The 17,251-nt window shown below is 37.7% G+C and overlaps 1 protein-coding gene across 1 annotated transcript in view; it reads right to left on the bottom strand.

Moving 5' to 3' along the window:
* Lrp1b (LDL receptor related protein 1B) overlaps nucleotides 1-17,251 on the bottom strand; it is a 2,037,254-nt gene that overhangs the window by 561,656 nt on the left and 1,458,347 nt on the right. The window contains exons 33-35 of the mRNA XM_060390094.1: nucleotides 12,978-13,118; nucleotides 6,807-6,932; nucleotides 4,199-4,330 (exon numbers count right to left, since the gene is read on the bottom strand). Of these exons, the coding sequence (XP_060246077.1) occupies nucleotides 4,199-4,330; nucleotides 6,807-6,932; nucleotides 12,978-13,118 (399 nt within the window). The remainder of the gene's footprint in view (nucleotides 1-4,198; nucleotides 4,331-6,806; nucleotides 6,933-12,977; nucleotides 13,119-17,251) is intronic.

Below are 17,251 nucleotides of genomic sequence, written 5' to 3' on the forward strand. Positions count from 1 at the left end.
TCTGGGCACAGGGGTCTTTTCTGAGACTGATACTCCAACCAAGGACCATTCATGGAGATAACCCAGAACCCTGCTCTGATGTAGCCCATGGCACCTCAGTATCCAAGTGGGTTTTCCCAGTAAGGGGAATAGGGACTGCTTGAAATGAACTCAGTGGCTGGCTCTTTGATTATTGCCCCTTGAGGGGGAAGTAGCCTTTGCAGGTCACAGAGGAAGACAATGCAGCCAGTCTTCATGAGACCTGATAAGCTAGGGTCAGATGGAAGGGGAGGAGGACCCCCCTACCAGTGGACTTGGAGAGAGGCATGGGAGGAGATGAGGGAGGGAGGATGGGATTGGGAGGTAATGAGAGAGGGAGCTACAGGTGGGAAAAATATATAAAACTTTTTAAAAGTTCTTTATTAGTTACACTTTATTCACTTTTTATGCCCCCTGTAGTTCCCTCCCTCCTCCTCTCCCAATCCCTCTCTTCCTCTCTCTTCCGCATGCATGCCCCTCCCCAAGTCCACTCTTAGGGGAGGTCTTATTACAAAAATTTTAAAGAATAAATAACATGTAGTTTTTAAAAATATCTAGTTGAGATAATAGAGGGAACATAGAATTTTATCTGACATTGATCATTTCTTCTAATGAAAAGATACTCCATTATCAAGAACATAATTTTAATAATTACTGAATAGTAAAACAAGTAGATGATTATTGTGTACAAAGAAAATTATACTTTATCATTAAATTCAACCTTTTCAGGACCATAAAACCTCAGTGAATTTAACTACTACAAATAAATTGGTTTACTCTTTTAAAAATTTGGTTATTGACAGAATCAGAATATTAATACCTACTTTCTTTTAATGTTTTGTTTCATGAATATTTATCATATATTTTAAAAAATCATTAATGAGCTTTCACACAATCAAATATGAAATATGAGTAACATAGGGGAGCTTGTACTAAGTTTAAATGTTTATGTGTATTTGAAAGATTTTATAAGTTCAAATTTTCTTGTTTTTCACTCAATGAATTTTATAATAAACATGTAAGAAAAAGTCATGTGTATAAAAATCAGGGTATATTATACAAGGTAGTAATTCTTCCATAAATAATAAAGTGGTTTGATCAACTGTACATCAACAATTTGTAATATGACTTTGGTAGCATTACCATAATGTCTAATAAACATTTCTTGGTGGAATTCTTTTTTGCAGAAAACATTTCTAAAATAACAGAATTTTAGAGGCTGTAAAAATGGCTCTTTGGTCAAGAGCACTTGCTTCTGTTGTAGAGGACCTGAGTTCAGTTTCCAGCACCAGAATCCAGCAGTTTACAGCTACCTGTCAATGCAGTTCCAGAGGTCCTAATGCCCTCTTCCTGCTCCTTGGATATTTCAAGCATCCATGTACACACATACGTATATTCAGGATCATACACATACTCTTAAAACAAGTAAATGAAAATTAAAAAAAAAAAACAAAAAACATAGGATGTCATTGTCTATGGGATGCTAAGCTTTTGGTCCAACATAACTATTTTCATTTTTACTTTTATATTTTATTATTATCATTTATTACAATTTATTCAATTTGTATGCTGGCTGTGGCCCCCTCCCCAATCTCCTCTCAAACCTACCCTCCCTACATCTTCTACCCCTATGCCCCTTCTCTAGTCCACTAATAGGGGAGGTCCTTCTCCCATTGCATCTGACCCTAGCCTATCAGGTCTCATCAGGGCTGGTTTCATTGTCTTCCTCTGTGGACTGGCAAAGCTGCATTCCCCAGGGGGAGGTGATCAGAGAGCCTTCCACTGAGTTCATGCCAGAGAAAGGCCGTGTTCCACTTACTAAGACCCCAGTTGGAGACTGAGTCTATGGGATACATCTGAGCTGGGGGTTTAGGTCTTCTCCATGCATTGTCCTTAGTTAGGGTATTATTCTCTTCAGGGTTCCCAGGGCTCTGTTGGTCTCATTTTAGAGCTCCGTCCACTCCAGGTCTTTCTATCTCCCCCTTCTTTCATAAGATTCCCTGTACTCTGCCCAAAGTTTGGCTATGAGTCTCAACCTCTGCTTGGATACCTCAATCAGTAGAGTTTTTCAGAGGCCATTTGTGATAGGTTCCAGTCTAACATAACTTATTTAAGAAAAGTGGTTTCTGTACTGTGTACAGGGTCAAATACTTTTAATCTCTGCACTCATGGGGTAGATATAGGGAGACTTTTGCGAATTTGAAGCCAACCTGGTCTACATGGTAAGTTCCAAGCCAGCAAATAAATAAATTGATAGATAGATAAATAAATAAATAATGATAGTACTAATAAATAATAATAATAATAATAGTGAACAAAAGACCTTTAACATAGGATAAACATACTGAAATCTGTACACTTAAAGAAGATAAACAAGAAAGAGGAGCCGAGGTAAGATGATCAATCCTCACCTAGAAAGACAAATAGGATGATCATTGGAAGTAGGAGAAAACAAGTAACAGGACAGGAGCCTACCACAGAGGGACTCTGAAAGACTCTACCTAGCAGTGTATCAAAACAGATGCTGAGACTCATAACCAAATCTTCAGCAAAGTGCAGGGAACCATATGAAAGAAGGGAGAGTTAGTATGACCTGGAGAGGAAGGAGCTCTACAAGGACCAAACATATCAGGGCACACGGGTCTTTTATGAGACTGCATCTCTAGCCAAGGACCATGTATGGATATAACCTAGAACCCCTGCTGTAGCTCATGGCAGCTCAGTATCTAGTGGGTTTCCTAGTAAGGGGAACAGGGACTATTTCTGACATGAACTCAATGGCTGGCTCTGTGACCTCACCCCACCCCAGAGGGAGAAGCAGCCTTGCTAGGCCACAGAGGAAGACATTGCAGCCAGTCCTGAAGATACCTGATAAGCTAGGGTCAGATGAAAGGGGAGGAGGTCCTCACCTATCAGTGGACTTGGAAAGGGGCAGGAAGGAGATAAGGAAGGGAGGGTGGGATTGGGAGGGAATGAGAGAGGGGGCTATGGCTGGGATACAAAGTAAATAAACTGTAATTAATACAAAAAATAAAAATTATTTAATAAATAAATAATGATAGTACTAATAAATAATAATAATAATAAAGAACAAAAGCATAACAGAAAATTTATCTTTGACCCATTTATGAATATTCTCAAAAAAAACGAAGTGTTTTACAGCAAGAGAGAAAAACAGTTTTGCTACTTGGAGTCCATATGCTGATAAGCAGAGATTCACAATGTTTATTTCATGATTTATCATCTTTATTTTATGTGTATGGGTATTTTTGTGTACATAGATGTATATCACATGAGTATCTGGTTCTTGTGAAAGAGGGGATGTCAGATCGCGTGGAAGGAGAGTTAGGAAGGGTGATAAGCCACTTTGTGGTTGCTGGAACCACTTTGTGGTTGCTGGAACTGAACCTGGGCCCTCTGCTCTTAACCACTGACCCGTCGCTCCAGCCCAGCCCAGAGAGCACATGTAATATTTTAAGAATTAAATCGCAAATGAGATGAGTGTATCACCGTTAACATTCCTACTGCATATGACTTCAGCTGTTACCTGCCCCGACTTGTTGGCTTCAACATACATTCAGCACTGTTTGCCATTAATTCCCTGTGGCTATTTTGTATCACCCACAACTATCTGTTGGTCTCACCCACAGCAATCTCTGTTGGGCTACGGTTGCTTTCTTTCCTTATTTATAAAGGACGTGGAATTAAAGCAACTCTGTGTCCCAACACATACTACATTAAATGTTCTAAGTAAATTTCTTACCATTGATTATTCATCAGGAAAATATTTTCCTTAAGAGAATACCTTAAGAATTCAATAGATTGGAATGTTTTATTTGGAGTATTTTTGTATTTATAACTAGATAAAAGTAAAATATACGTTTATTTATTTGAAAAATAAAATATAAATAAAAAATAAAAAAACACAAATTCGCTTATTTGAAGAAAAGCAATTATCAATCGTGGCATATAAATATATATGTAAATCAAATGTTTCTATTTAGAAAACAATTACTTGATTCTTAAGCAGATAAAATGTAATTAAAATATTAGTAATAAGCTGAAAAATTCTTCTTTAATTCATTGTCAGCTTGACTGTCCAAGTACAGATTAAAAGTAATATTGCCATTATATATTGCCTGTTTCTGAATCAGGAGGATAATTAACGAAATCTACTTACCTGCATGGAAATCTATCCCCACAGCAAATGCAGTTCCTGATATAGGCATCAGAGCATCCGTTTTGTCACTCGGTTCAAGAGCTATCCCCCGGATTCCTTCATGAACTGAGTACATAAGAAAAGATTCTATACCTAGACGGAGGAAAGAAAGCTCAACTTGAATATTTCACATAACAGTTCACTAGGTCATTTCCAGAATATTAGTTTATATTAGTGAATATATTTCCTAACTTCATGAAGTTCTCTGGTTCTACAGAGACAGTGATTTAAAGGTATGTAAACCACGGCCCTGAAACTGTTGTGCACTGAAATTTCCCAGAGGGTTTCATAGATCACCGGTCCCATACCAGAAGCCAGATAAGGGGCAGATGAAAGCTTCTCTGTCTGCAGTGCCCTTGGTATGAGACCATTGGCAGAAGCTCTGAAGTAGATCATTTCCAGAATGTCTGGCCTCACAGAAAAGGGCATTCTGTCTTTACAATTTAAGCATGCACTTGCTCCTGTAAAATAATGGCTTTTATTTACACAACTACATCATTGGTTTTGTTGTAGTAGGCATTTAGAGGTTTTAAGGGACACAATCTGGTTCTTAAATCCTTTAGATACAAATGGGCCAAGAAATAAGCTATTAATTTTTGCCCTAATATATTTTTGAACATTATAATGATGTCATCATAAAATAAGCACATGGATATAATATTACTACAAGGGTTCACATGCTAATGCTTAAAAATTTCTCTAATATATTACGAAATACATATACTTATTTTGAAGTATATGTACAGATACTTAAACTAACAGTATCTATCTTTAAATGTGTCTACTACCTCTTAATCACAAAACTTGATTAATGTCCTTGTGCCTCGGTTTTATGATATATCAAATTGGGTGACTGGGATCCATCTCAGCAATTTACAAGAAGGGAACTAAGTCACAATGTTTCAAGATCCTTTAAACAGAGTCTGAGACAGAATAAATGCCATTCACATATTTTATATCAAATTAAATAAGTCATAATTTTGATATATATTTTTTTTCTCAAATGGGGTTGGGGCATCTTTTGGTAAAAAAAAAAAAATGAGTTTTCTCATTGGCTAAGCACCATAACTAAAGAAATTAACTTTTGTGAACTACCACTTCTATAGCTTATGAAATCATAAGGGGCTGTAGAATCCTGAGGGTTGTACAGAGTTCTCTCCCAGAAGTTTTCTTGCCCCTCAGAAATGCAGACCTGAAGCTCCAGTTCTCAGTGATGTTTTGTTCAAATAGTTAGAAGAAATTAACAAAATGGGATTCAAATTGTGTAATAATACCACCTAAACAACCACAGCTGTGTACGCCATCTTCGGTATATTTGAATTGAATAGAGAAGCTACTAGGTTTCTTGAAGGTTTTATTTTATTTTTTTTTTAATGCCCAAATTAAGGTTTTTAAAAATTACAGTCTTAGGCTGGGGAGGCAACTCAGCAGGTAACAGCACCTGCCCCTCAGTATGAAGGCCTGACTGACTTCAATCTCCTGGATCCTCATGGAGAGCATTTACTCCCACAGTTGTCTTCTGGTCTCTGTGTCAGTGCTGTAAGGGGCATAACTCCAATAAGTAAATGAATGAATGAATAAATAAATGGAATGAAAATTGGAAAGTCTTAAAAGAAAGCAGTGATACTTCAAATATTTCTAACCGATTAAATGACTCTATATGCACCCGAGTAGCATACACTATTTTCTGGTAATAGACTTCTGTGAAAGGGCTTGTAACCAAGTCGGTAAAAGTCTTGGTATCACTTCATTATGGGTCCAGTCTGTTTCCTTAGTGTGAATTCAGCCTGTTTACTATTAGCTTTACCTGGCCGTGAGAAAACAAAGTAACCAAACTTACTGTGCCTTGAAATTCCCAGATAACCCAGCATTTACAACATAAGCTGAATGTCCAGATTTCATTTTAAACTGAATTCTTCCACATGCCTCTGATGCAGAATAACTCTGTGTGTGTGTGTGTGTGTGTGTGTGTGTGTGTGTCATGGTGGTGGTATGGTCATGGTATCATTTGCTACAAGCAGCAGCCAAATAGGTTTGACATTTTGAAGTAACCTTAAAGAACACAATTATTAAGCACAAATAGCATGTAGATACAGGTTAAAAACACCAGTTTGTGTTTTGACTGCTATTCTGGCGCATTTGGGATTAGATTAGAGTAACTCTTTTCCTTCTGATGCTTTTTAATAGAGTTCTGTAAATCAAACAACAACAAAGCCAAACTCCTCATTCCTTTCCTATGCAATGATTTATGTACTGTTCAATAAATACAGAACAAAGCCCTTTGTTAGGGACAGACAGACAGACATGCACCCACATACAAGCCAGATAGAGACTTCAGATAGAAGGAATACTTGAGGAGAGAGTTGGCAAACTTTAATTTAGGGTCACTCAGTCTGAACCACCTTAAAAGGAGGACTCAGTCTTTAATGAGGTAGCAGTGTGATCACTGTCTTAATAAGAAAATAACGTTCTTTTTCTAATTGGTAACTATCAGTGGCTGCCAAAGTCTGTGTGGCACATGCTGATGGTTTAGTAAGCACAGCACGGTAAATTTCTTGTGAGTGTATACCTTGGCAGGACATGCGGTTCTTCTGGAGATAATAGCCCACCGTACACATGCAGGTCCTCGTGGTTTCAGATGTTGGTAAGCAAAGCTGAGAGCACCCACCATTATTTAGGTGACAAGAATTACTGCCTGTAGAGAGGGAAAACAAAGCAACTGAAGAAAGAAAATAATAACGTAACGGACTTATTCGGTATCAATCATGTGAACAAATACTTGTTTTGTTTTTAAATATAATTTATATAGAATATAACATCTCAATCTTCAAATAACTACTTTTTTTTTTTCAAGACAAGGTTTCTCTGTGTAGGCTTGGCCATCCTGGACTCATTTTGTAGACCAAGCTAGACTCACAGAGATCCACCTGCCTCTGCCTCCCTGAGTGCTGGGATTACAGGTGTGTACCACTGTGCCTGGCTTCTTTCAAAGACTCAAAATGGCAGATTATGATGGAATCCTGCCCTTCAAAACAATTAAACAGTATCAGAAGGCCATTTAGAAAAGTAAACAAAAATTATAATTTTCATGAAAACTGTCATTAACACTTTAATTTCTGGATTTTGTGTTTTGTTTGCTGTGATAGATTTCACTAGATAATGATTAGCTAGTCTAGAACCCATGACCATCTTACCTCAGTCTCTTCAGGGCATATGCCATTATACCGTGCTATCAGGGACCTTAAAAATGTTGTAAAATCACAGAAAAATAACAATGTTTTCTTTCTGACTCAAATGTAGCTTCAGCTCTAAAAGGTCAGGATATATACCTGCATTAATGCTTTAAATTTTAAAGCAAAGATATTATTTTCTATATTCCAATAAACATAATTCTTTCAAAATACTTTTAAAACACACCCAACGAAATCATGTAATCAATTGGCGTACTAATTCTCTTCATTTCTCATTTCCATATGGTAGCAGTGACAAATATTAGTCAGGTAATTCCAGGTTGACATTCTATGAAAATCTTCTATTGAGTTCATTAAGCCCAATGGGCTAATTAAATCTGTAGCATAAAGTTAAGTAATTTACATTCTACCCTGTAAGTTCATTAAATATCCCATTTTTACATTTTTATTGATCTAGGACAATGTGAAATGCTATTTAATGGGCTCAAGGTTTGCTCTAAAGTTCAGGAAATCCAGTGATCTTCCCAAAGCACGCTGAGAGCTGAGTATCAATAGGACTCTGTGGGAGATTGAAAATGCCAAGCCACTTCATTATTTCTCATTTTCTGAATTCAAGACAATCAAACAGGATTTAATTGCTCAATAGAATCTGTCACTACCTTTGTCATTTTTGATATGTGAAATATTCTCAATTTGGGAGGTTGCTTATCAGGAGATTGAGCACATTCTCAATTCATTTCTTCATCGATAGCTCAGCAATATCGAATCCCTTAGAAGTAACCTGCAGTTTTAAAGCAATTCCGTGTGTGTATCTCTTTTATGAGCTCATGAAGGCAGCTGACTCATCCGCTTTGTTCTCAAGGTGACTTACAGTGATAGTTCAGCTCTCTGATGTTTTCAACAAGAAGACAACCACATTAACAACTGTGTATTAATTCTAATCTGACAGTGCATGTGCTTCATTTTATGAAAAGCGTGTGGGCACATGTTAACTTAATGCTGGCATATACTCATGGGCTTCAGATGAGGCTTTCTCCAGCTAACACGAAAGACTGAAGCATAGGAAGGAAGGCCTAGTGGCATGTCAACATAAAGCTTAAGGGAACAGAACATAGAGCTGAGGGAGATGAAAAAGTAAGGGAAATTAGTTCAAGGAATAGAATGAATACATGAAAATAAGAGAATATGAGAAATTATATTGATATTAGCAGAACTGTGAGAAACAAAATAGAACAGCAATTATTGGGGTATGGTGCTACTACAATGCAGGCACTATATCTCATACTTATTTGTTGGTAAAAAAAATCATATATTTATAAACTTTTTATGAATTATTTGTTATAGTGTATTCACTTTGTATCCCAGCTGTGACCCCCTCCCTCATCTCCTCCCATGCCCCTTCCCAAGTCCACTGATAGGGGAGGTCCTCCTCCCCTTCCATCTGACTGTAGCCCATCATGTCTTATCAGGACTGGCTGCATTTCCTTCCTCTGTGGCCTGATAAGGCTGCACTCCACAGGGGAAGGTGATCAGAGAGCCTGCCACTGAGTTCAGGCCAGAGATAGTCCCTGTTTTCCCTACATATATTTTAAAACACTTTAGAATAACAACATACATTTCACATATAACCTCTGTGGAGAGAAAATAATAATGAAGCTAGTCTTACTCAATGTAAGTATTTCCTTTTAGTATATAAAATGCAAATAGGGAGCAATTGTGGTCATTTCAAAGTAGTGATTTTTGTAGTGATTATCAAGTTACAAGTGGTAGTTTGGATTAATATTCTGTAGTGAGATTGATGGTCACAACTCATACCCCAAATGACAGGTGGAGCTGGAAAGTCCATTTGACTAAAAAAACCTCAACTCTCCAGTGATCTGTGTCAAAAATGATAAATGAGGCAGTTAATTGTACTTTGAAATCCAAGGAGGTAATAATGTTAACACCTTAAAGAGCACTAAATTGCTCATATTTCATTCTAATGAAGCTTTCAAGCCACCGACAGTGATTCTGTTAATGGCGTTGTCTTTCAAACAGATGCTTTTATCAGCATTTTTTTTCCAGCGAGAACCATGTAGTTGTAAGCTACCACTGGGTCTAAGTGTTAGAGTTCTCCTTGGACGCTTTTGTAGTACATGTATCACACAGTGGCATCTTTAGGGTTAAATCTTCCAGGTGACAAAAGTGTGGCTAAGGAAAGCAGAATTTTGAATCACATCCACATGAAAATTTTATCAGAACCACTGTCTACAAAACTGATCTGCAGTTTCACAGAAGGTGTGTGTTATTCATGTCTTCAAAGACCAGTGAGGACTTTCTCTAGGTATGCTATTAGGAATTGCTGCTTCCTCTCCCTCTGTTTTTGTGTGTGCTATACTTGCAAATGATGTGTTTCAATACATTTTAGATATGTCTTCATTTGCATACTATGTAAATTTTATACTTTTGTACTTAATAAATAAATTTGTATTGATCAGATATGAAGCTGTCTTCATAGATGCTGTTTACTGTCAGTAATAACACACTGCATTTAAACTACATTGACATGAATTCCAATATCTATCTATCTATCTATCTATCTATCTTCTATCCATCCATCTATCTATCTATCTTCTATCTATCTATCTATCTATCTATGTATCTATCTATCTATCTATTTTTCTGTGCTGCAGATCAAATGCAGGACCTCATATGTGCTAGGCAAACATTCCATCACTGCATTGCCCTCAAAGCTTACATTGTTTATTGAAATACAGAAAATACTTTTTAACTATTAGTGAAACATCACTAGATTATTTTATACAATAATTAAAAATTGCCAAAAAAATTATCAGTATATCAGAAAAATAATACAAAATATCCATAAATTAACTAATAAAATTAATTATATTGGTCACTATATTAAGTACAACTGGCCAATTTACTTAACCCGTCAAACCTCCATAACCCTTGGGGGAAAGTAAGGTCACTCATTAAGCAATCAGAACCATAGATAGGCTTGTGAGGAGCAGGGGATGGTTCTCTTATGTGCACTGTTGGTAAAATATAAACGACTCTAGCCACTATGGAACCCAACCACAAAAGTGAAAATGGAAATGCCTTATTGCTCAATCATACAACTCCTGGGCATGTGCTTTATATCATTCTCAGTTGAAGCCCTGAAGAGATTCTTACACATAGATATTTTACAGCATTATTGCAACAACCACACTACGAAACCAGTGTCTACTAACGGATGAGAGAATAAAGTACACGCACACACACACACGCACAATGGAAGTTTATTCAGCCATGAAGAAGAGCAATATGGTGGGGTTTTTTTGTTTGTTTGTTTGACTGATTGATTGGTTTGTTTGTGCAGAGAAAAGAAATACATGAAACATCTAGAGTAGTAAAGCAATCTCGAATCAGGAAGAAGCACATCACACGCGTCTTTCTTATTACACAATATGTCAGCAGAAATGAGATTGAGAAAAAGAAAGAGACCACAGGGGAGAGGAAAAGTGGAAGGTGGCAATAGAATATAGGAGGTAATAAATGAAAATATTAACAACTAATTAAATATTGTGGAAGGGATGCATATTTGTTCATGTGGATTATCTGCGATTTAATATCTTCTCAACAATAAAATAACTTTAATCATCTTACATTAGATTTGTAAATAATCTTTTTTTTTCACCAAAGTGATATATTCTCCTTTGACTTCAACAAGGAGTCTTGACCAAAATTTCAGCCTTTGAAAGGTATTGCAGGCACCACTCTCGTTTCTATAGTGTCTACTCCTGCTTAGGTGGGTTCAATGGGTGTCACCAGCAAACCCTGCCTACTGGAATGTTGGACTATTCTTCTGAGATAGCAAGCCCCTTGGCTTTTTTATTCCCCTGCTTTTATCTGATTTGAACTTTTTTCCCATGGCAGCTCAGTATCTAGTGGGTTTCCTAGTAAGGGGAACAGGGACTATTTCTGACATGAACTCAATGGCAGGCTTTTTGACCTCACACCCCCCTCCCCGAGGGAGGCGCAGCCTTTCTAAGCCACAGAGGAGGACATTGCAGCCAGTCCTGAAGATACCTGATAAGCTAGGGTCAGATGGAAGGGGAGGAGGACCTCCCCTATCAGTGGACTTAGAGAGGGGCAGGGAGGAGATGAGGGAGGGAAGGTGGGATTGGGAGGGAATGAGGGAGGGGGCTTCAGCTGGGATACAAAGTAAATAAACTGTAATTAATACAAAAAATAAAAATTTAATTAAAAATTCCTTTCTCTAAGTGTTATGAAATTTTTTGTGAGAAGTATCTGAAGGTAAGGATTTTCATGACAGAAACTAGAATCAGGAAGTAGTCTATGGAGGAGAATGTAAGGGAGTATGTGTACGTGGAGAACGAAGAAGCAGCATGTGGAGAAGGGTTTGAGGAAATAGTATGCACGCATGAAGAATGATTTTCATTTTCAGAAGAGGGTCATGCTAACGTCATGGATCCCGTAGCAAAGAGAGGACTAGCAGGCGCTCAGCTGCAGTGATGTCTAATCCAGTTGCCATCTGAGCACCGTGACGAGTCCACCTATGTAAACCATTGTTAGCTTTCACTCCACTTCACGGCCCACCGTTTGGACAAGGGCAACAAGAGCATAAATGTGCAGAGACAAACAATACTGCATGTTAAGATATGAAATTATGTCAGCATGAGGTATTTGAAGAACCGTGGCCTAGTTACACGGTATGTAAATTTTTATTTGATATTTTTTCTCATATCTGTAACCGGGCTTCTCTGCTTTGTGGGTTCTTTAGTCTTCCACTCTTCTCCACCCCTTTTCTTTTTCTCTTTCAACCTGCTAACGCTAGATAGGAGATAGACAAGAAATTAAAGAGATTCTGGAATAAATTCAGGAGTCTGAAAGGGGGCGACATTATATTGGACTATTTCCTGCTGATTCCCGGTATGGAGCTCCTTGGGGCAAGTTTGCAGCCAGGATATCTAATTTCTTCTTTGTGTATGGCATTTAACAAACCGTGACCGATAGCAACCAACAACAAAATAACAGCGCACCAGCCACTCCCCCATCGGGACTCCAGCATTTATACATCCTCTGAAAAGTCCCCAGAATTCCAAACCTCACACAATGTGGGAAACTATCTGCAGCTGGCAAAAATCATGCGTGTGCTAGAGCATGAGGCACATCATAGCCAGCTGCTGCAAAGCAGCCCCGTCTCCCCACACCTGGGGTTGAAACGAAAACGTATTCTTAAAATGTTTCTGCGTTTTTAAAGAAACAAAAAATTAAAAATTCCCTATATATATTTTTTACCCAGGTATATATATTTTTTACCCAGGTAATAAATAAAATGTCAATTAAGTGAAAGATTAAGAATCTTACAGCATTCTTGATAATGCTTTAAAACTCATAGGTGAAGACCATTTTTCTTCAGTATTAGGCATGGCCTCCTCCCCCACAGCTGCTGTGACAAAGGGCTAGAAAAGAAATAGCCAATCGCGTGAAAGAGAGAGCAACTTACTTTAACAGTGTCACACATTCACCACAGAGGGACATACCTTGTTGCATTTCTTTGTCATACACTTTCATGTGAACAACTCCGGAAGTCTTATTTCTCAGGATGGTGCGATTCCTTCCATCTCTTTTGTTACAGGTTCCCAGTTGAGCTAAGTTTTGGTCTGCCCACCAGAGTTTCTTATCTATACAAAAGAAAGATTTTTTTTTTCTTTCAGAGACTATATAAACATATCAAGTAATATAAAAGTTAATGAAACCTGATACTTTCTGATTTGCTTTGTTATATTTCAATTCATTTTTAACCAACACTGAAATCACTTTTAGCGCTAAAAAACTGCAAAACACAGTGATGAGGTGTTGCTCAAGTTTTTTTCCCTTCTTCTACAGTGAAGTGCATGATTCTGTTCTTTCTTTCTTTTCTTTCTTTCTTTCTTTCTTTCTTTCTTTCTTTTCTTTTCTTTTCTTTCTTTCTCTTTCTTGTTGATTTACAGCCTTTTCCCCCCTTCAATTGAAAATAGATATTTTTCTTACATAATATATCCTGATTAAATTTGTTTCCCCTCCCTATACTCCTCCCAGATTCTCATCACCTCCTCTCCCATCAGCATTCACTTTCTTTCTGTTTCTTATTAGAAACAAACAGGCTTTTGAGGATAATGATAAAATATACTAAGAAAAACAAAACATAACATCAGAATTAGAAAAAAATAAACTAGGTAAAATACCCACGAGAAGTTACAAGACACAGAGAACCACTCATATGCACACTGAGAAATCTCATAAGAACACAAAACTGGAAGCCACGATTAACATGCAAAGGATATACAAACACAGACACACACACACACACATTAGACAGAGCTTTTTTTAATTTTTCATTTCTGAAGTGAAGAAAAAGATCTAACAGTACATTTGGACCCTCCAAAGATCCTGTTAAGTTTGTTTTCTGTTAGGTCTGAGGTAGTGGTGCTTGCTTTTCATCTTTTGAGACAGAGGCAGAAAGATCCCTGAATTTTCAGCCAGCCTGGTTTACAGAGCAAGTTAGGCAGGATAACCAAAGTTAGGCAGTCAAGAAAAGTATTAAAAATAGAAAGCGGTGAAAATGCATTTGAATGAGGGGGTTGTGCTTCAGTCCTAGCAAGCAGAAGAACTTAGCAACTTTGGCCCTGAGGTTCTGGCTTTGGAGTCAAGGATACAAGAAAGAGGTTGTAGAATCTATCTCCACAGCTAAGGAAATCTACTAAAACCAGGCGTGTGTCAGAGGCATCCCTGTGTGGAGGCCCAGAGAAGCCATTGTGTGAAGCTGTGAAAGTGAAGCCTGGTTTTTGTTGAAGAACTCAAATTGTTGAAGATGCCAGAGTTGTGGGATACCTGTTAACCAGCCAAAAATGAAGTGTGTTGTTGTCAACACAGCTAAAAAGGGTTTGAGATCTGAAGAATCCTTTGACATGCCTTGCTGTTTTGTGGTCTTGCATTGGCCCATATTTTCTCACTATGCTCTTCTTTACTCTTTGGAGTGGTAATATATACCCTGTGCCATTATATGGTGGGAGTATGTGTTTCTCTTTTTGATTTTAATTTTACAGGACATTACAGTTGAGATATTGCCCTGAGTCTCGAAAGAAACTTCGAACCTTTTGTTTTAATTTTATTTTTTATATTAATTATAGTTTATTCACTTTGTATCACAGCTGTAGTCCCCTCCCTGCCCTACTAATCCCACCCTTCCTTCCCTCATCTCCTCCCATGCTCCTCTCCAAGTCCATCTCCCCTTCCATCTGACCCTAGTCTATCAGGTCTCATCAGGACTGGCTGCATTGTCTTCCTCTGTGGCCTGGTAAGGCTGCTCCCCCCTCATGAGAAGGTGATCAAAGAGCCAGCCACTGAGTTCATGTCAGAGATAGTCTATGTTCCCCTTACTAGGAAATCCACTGGGAAACTGGGTTCCCAATGGGCTACAACTGTGCAGGGATTCTATGTTATCTCCATTAATGGTCCTTGGTTGGAGTAGCAATCTCAGAAAAGACCTCTATGTCCAGATTTTTTGGTTCTATTGCTCTCTTTGTGGGGCTCCTGTCCCTTCCACATCTTTCTATCTCCCCCTTCTTTCATAATATTGCCTGCACTCTGCCCATTTTGGTTATGAGCTTCAGCATCTGCTTCAATACACTGCTAGGTACAGAAACTATTAAGGATGGGGACTTTTGAAGTTGGACTGAATGCATTGTTTTCATTATAATATGGCTACAAGCCTATGGAGGCCACAGAGGGGAATGTGGTGGTTTGTGTAAGATTGGTCCTCATAGGCTCATAGACTTGAATGCTCAGTAACTAAAAAATGATACTATTAGGAGGTGTAGCCTTGGTAGAGCAGGTGTGGCCTTGTATGAAGTGTATCACTTGGGATGGGCTTTGGGAGTTTCAAATACTCAATCCAGGCCCAGTGCTCTCCCTGCTAATCCAGGTACAGAACTCTTACCTCCCTCTTCAGTACCATGTCTGCTGTGTGCCACCATGTTTCCTGCCATGATTCCAGGGGACTGAACCTCTGAAACCGTAAGCCAGCCACAATAAAATGTGTTTTCTTTATAATAGTTGTGGTGGTCATGCTGTCTCTTCACAGCAATAGAAAATTGAGTACGATATTTGGAATACAGATTTTATTACTTGCATACTTAAACATGAACATAACCCAACATTATAGTTAATGAACATTAAGAGAGATAATTCCAGTTTTCTGTTTCTTAACGTGTGAAAGACTTTAAGTGCAATGTTTTCTCACTGGATTCTGTATAACCAGAGTTGTGCAGAATATATGCATATATTACATGTACATAGAGTATATTTCTTGTGCAGTTTATGCTCCTTTTTGTAAATTTTAATTAATTCATATTGTTAGCGATCTACTTTTAAATTCTATAAGAAAGCAAAAACTTATGTAGGAAAAGCTCATGACTAAAACATCAAGTAGTGAAAAATGATAATGCAGTCTTTGCGGTGTTACTAATGTTTTCATTTTTTTAATAAAGTGACTCAGCTTTTAAGTCATTGTACCAAGAGAGAAGCAAATATAATCCTAGTATATGATCTTAATTTTTCCATCATTATTTAAAATTAGTATTTAAACAAAACATGAAGTCTATGAGTGTAATGCAGGGAATTATATGTACATTTTACATATTTGTAACAGAATTTTCTAGTACAGCTGTATAATTGATAAAAACATTTAGATACAACCCTAAAAAATTAAATTAGAAACAATGTTCTCATCATTAAAAGAATGATATAACTAAAGATGGTTTTGAAACTAGCAGAAAGGTAAGTTCAATATCTTATATACATGCACACTGTGGGTTTTATTGGTTCATCCTTACAATACAAATACTTGAGAGGCTAAACCAGCCCTCCACTCTCCATGTTACATTGTGTTTTTAATTGTTGAAAGAAATCAAGAAACATAAAAGAAAATTGCTTCCTTTCTTGACCACTGGAAAGTAGCCCATTGGGGACTGCTGTTTACCCAGCAGCTTTTTATCCCGATAGAAAACACAGCTATTGAATCACAGCAACAATCAAAAACGCACATATATCCCTGTGACCAACCAAACAGCAGAAGTGGCCCTGTGACACACCTGTATCATGTGAGTTTGTGTGTCGGGGGGATCGCTTCTAGGAGAAGTTTAGCTATGTGGAGTTACTGAGGGTGATTAAATCACTAGACTAGTTCAGAGCTAAATACATGGAAAAAGTTGGACCCTAAGGAACCAAAACTTTGGCAACTATAACCAGATTGTCCACATTTCCTGAAGAACTGTGAAATCTGAACAAAAGGTATCCCAGTGTGAAACTAAGAGAAACAAAAGATCATGGGAAACCCTTCTAGTTCTTCAAAACTATGTTCTTCTGAGAGAGTGTGATGTCTCAGCAGTGCAAGCTCAGCAGCCTGGCTCCATCCTTCAATGCCTGAGGAAGAGAATCAACTTCATAAAATCATCTTCTGGACTCCATACAAACACGTGTGTGTGTGTGTGTGTGTGTGTGTGTGTGTGTGTGTGTGTGTGTATGCACGCGTGCTCACAGTCTTATTATCTAATAACAACCACTCATTCGTTTATTTAAACAATTCTGCACATCACTGTGATATGTTTATTGTTCTGAGTGTGTTCCCTGAGGTCTCATGTGCTCAAATTGGATTTTTGTTCTGAAGTGTAAAGAGGGTATTTATAAACCAACTATGTTGATAAGGATGTGGGGACTTTGGGAGTAATTAGGGTAAGACAGAGTGATTCTGGTGAAGACCTCTTAGATCAATCCT

Source organism: Meriones unguiculatus, chromosome 8 (genome assembly GCF_030254825.1).
Source record: "Meriones unguiculatus strain TT.TT164.6M chromosome 8, Bangor_MerUng_6.1, whole genome shotgun sequence".
Classification (NCBI taxonomy): Eukaryota; Metazoa; Chordata; class Mammalia; order Rodentia; family Muridae; genus Meriones; species Meriones unguiculatus.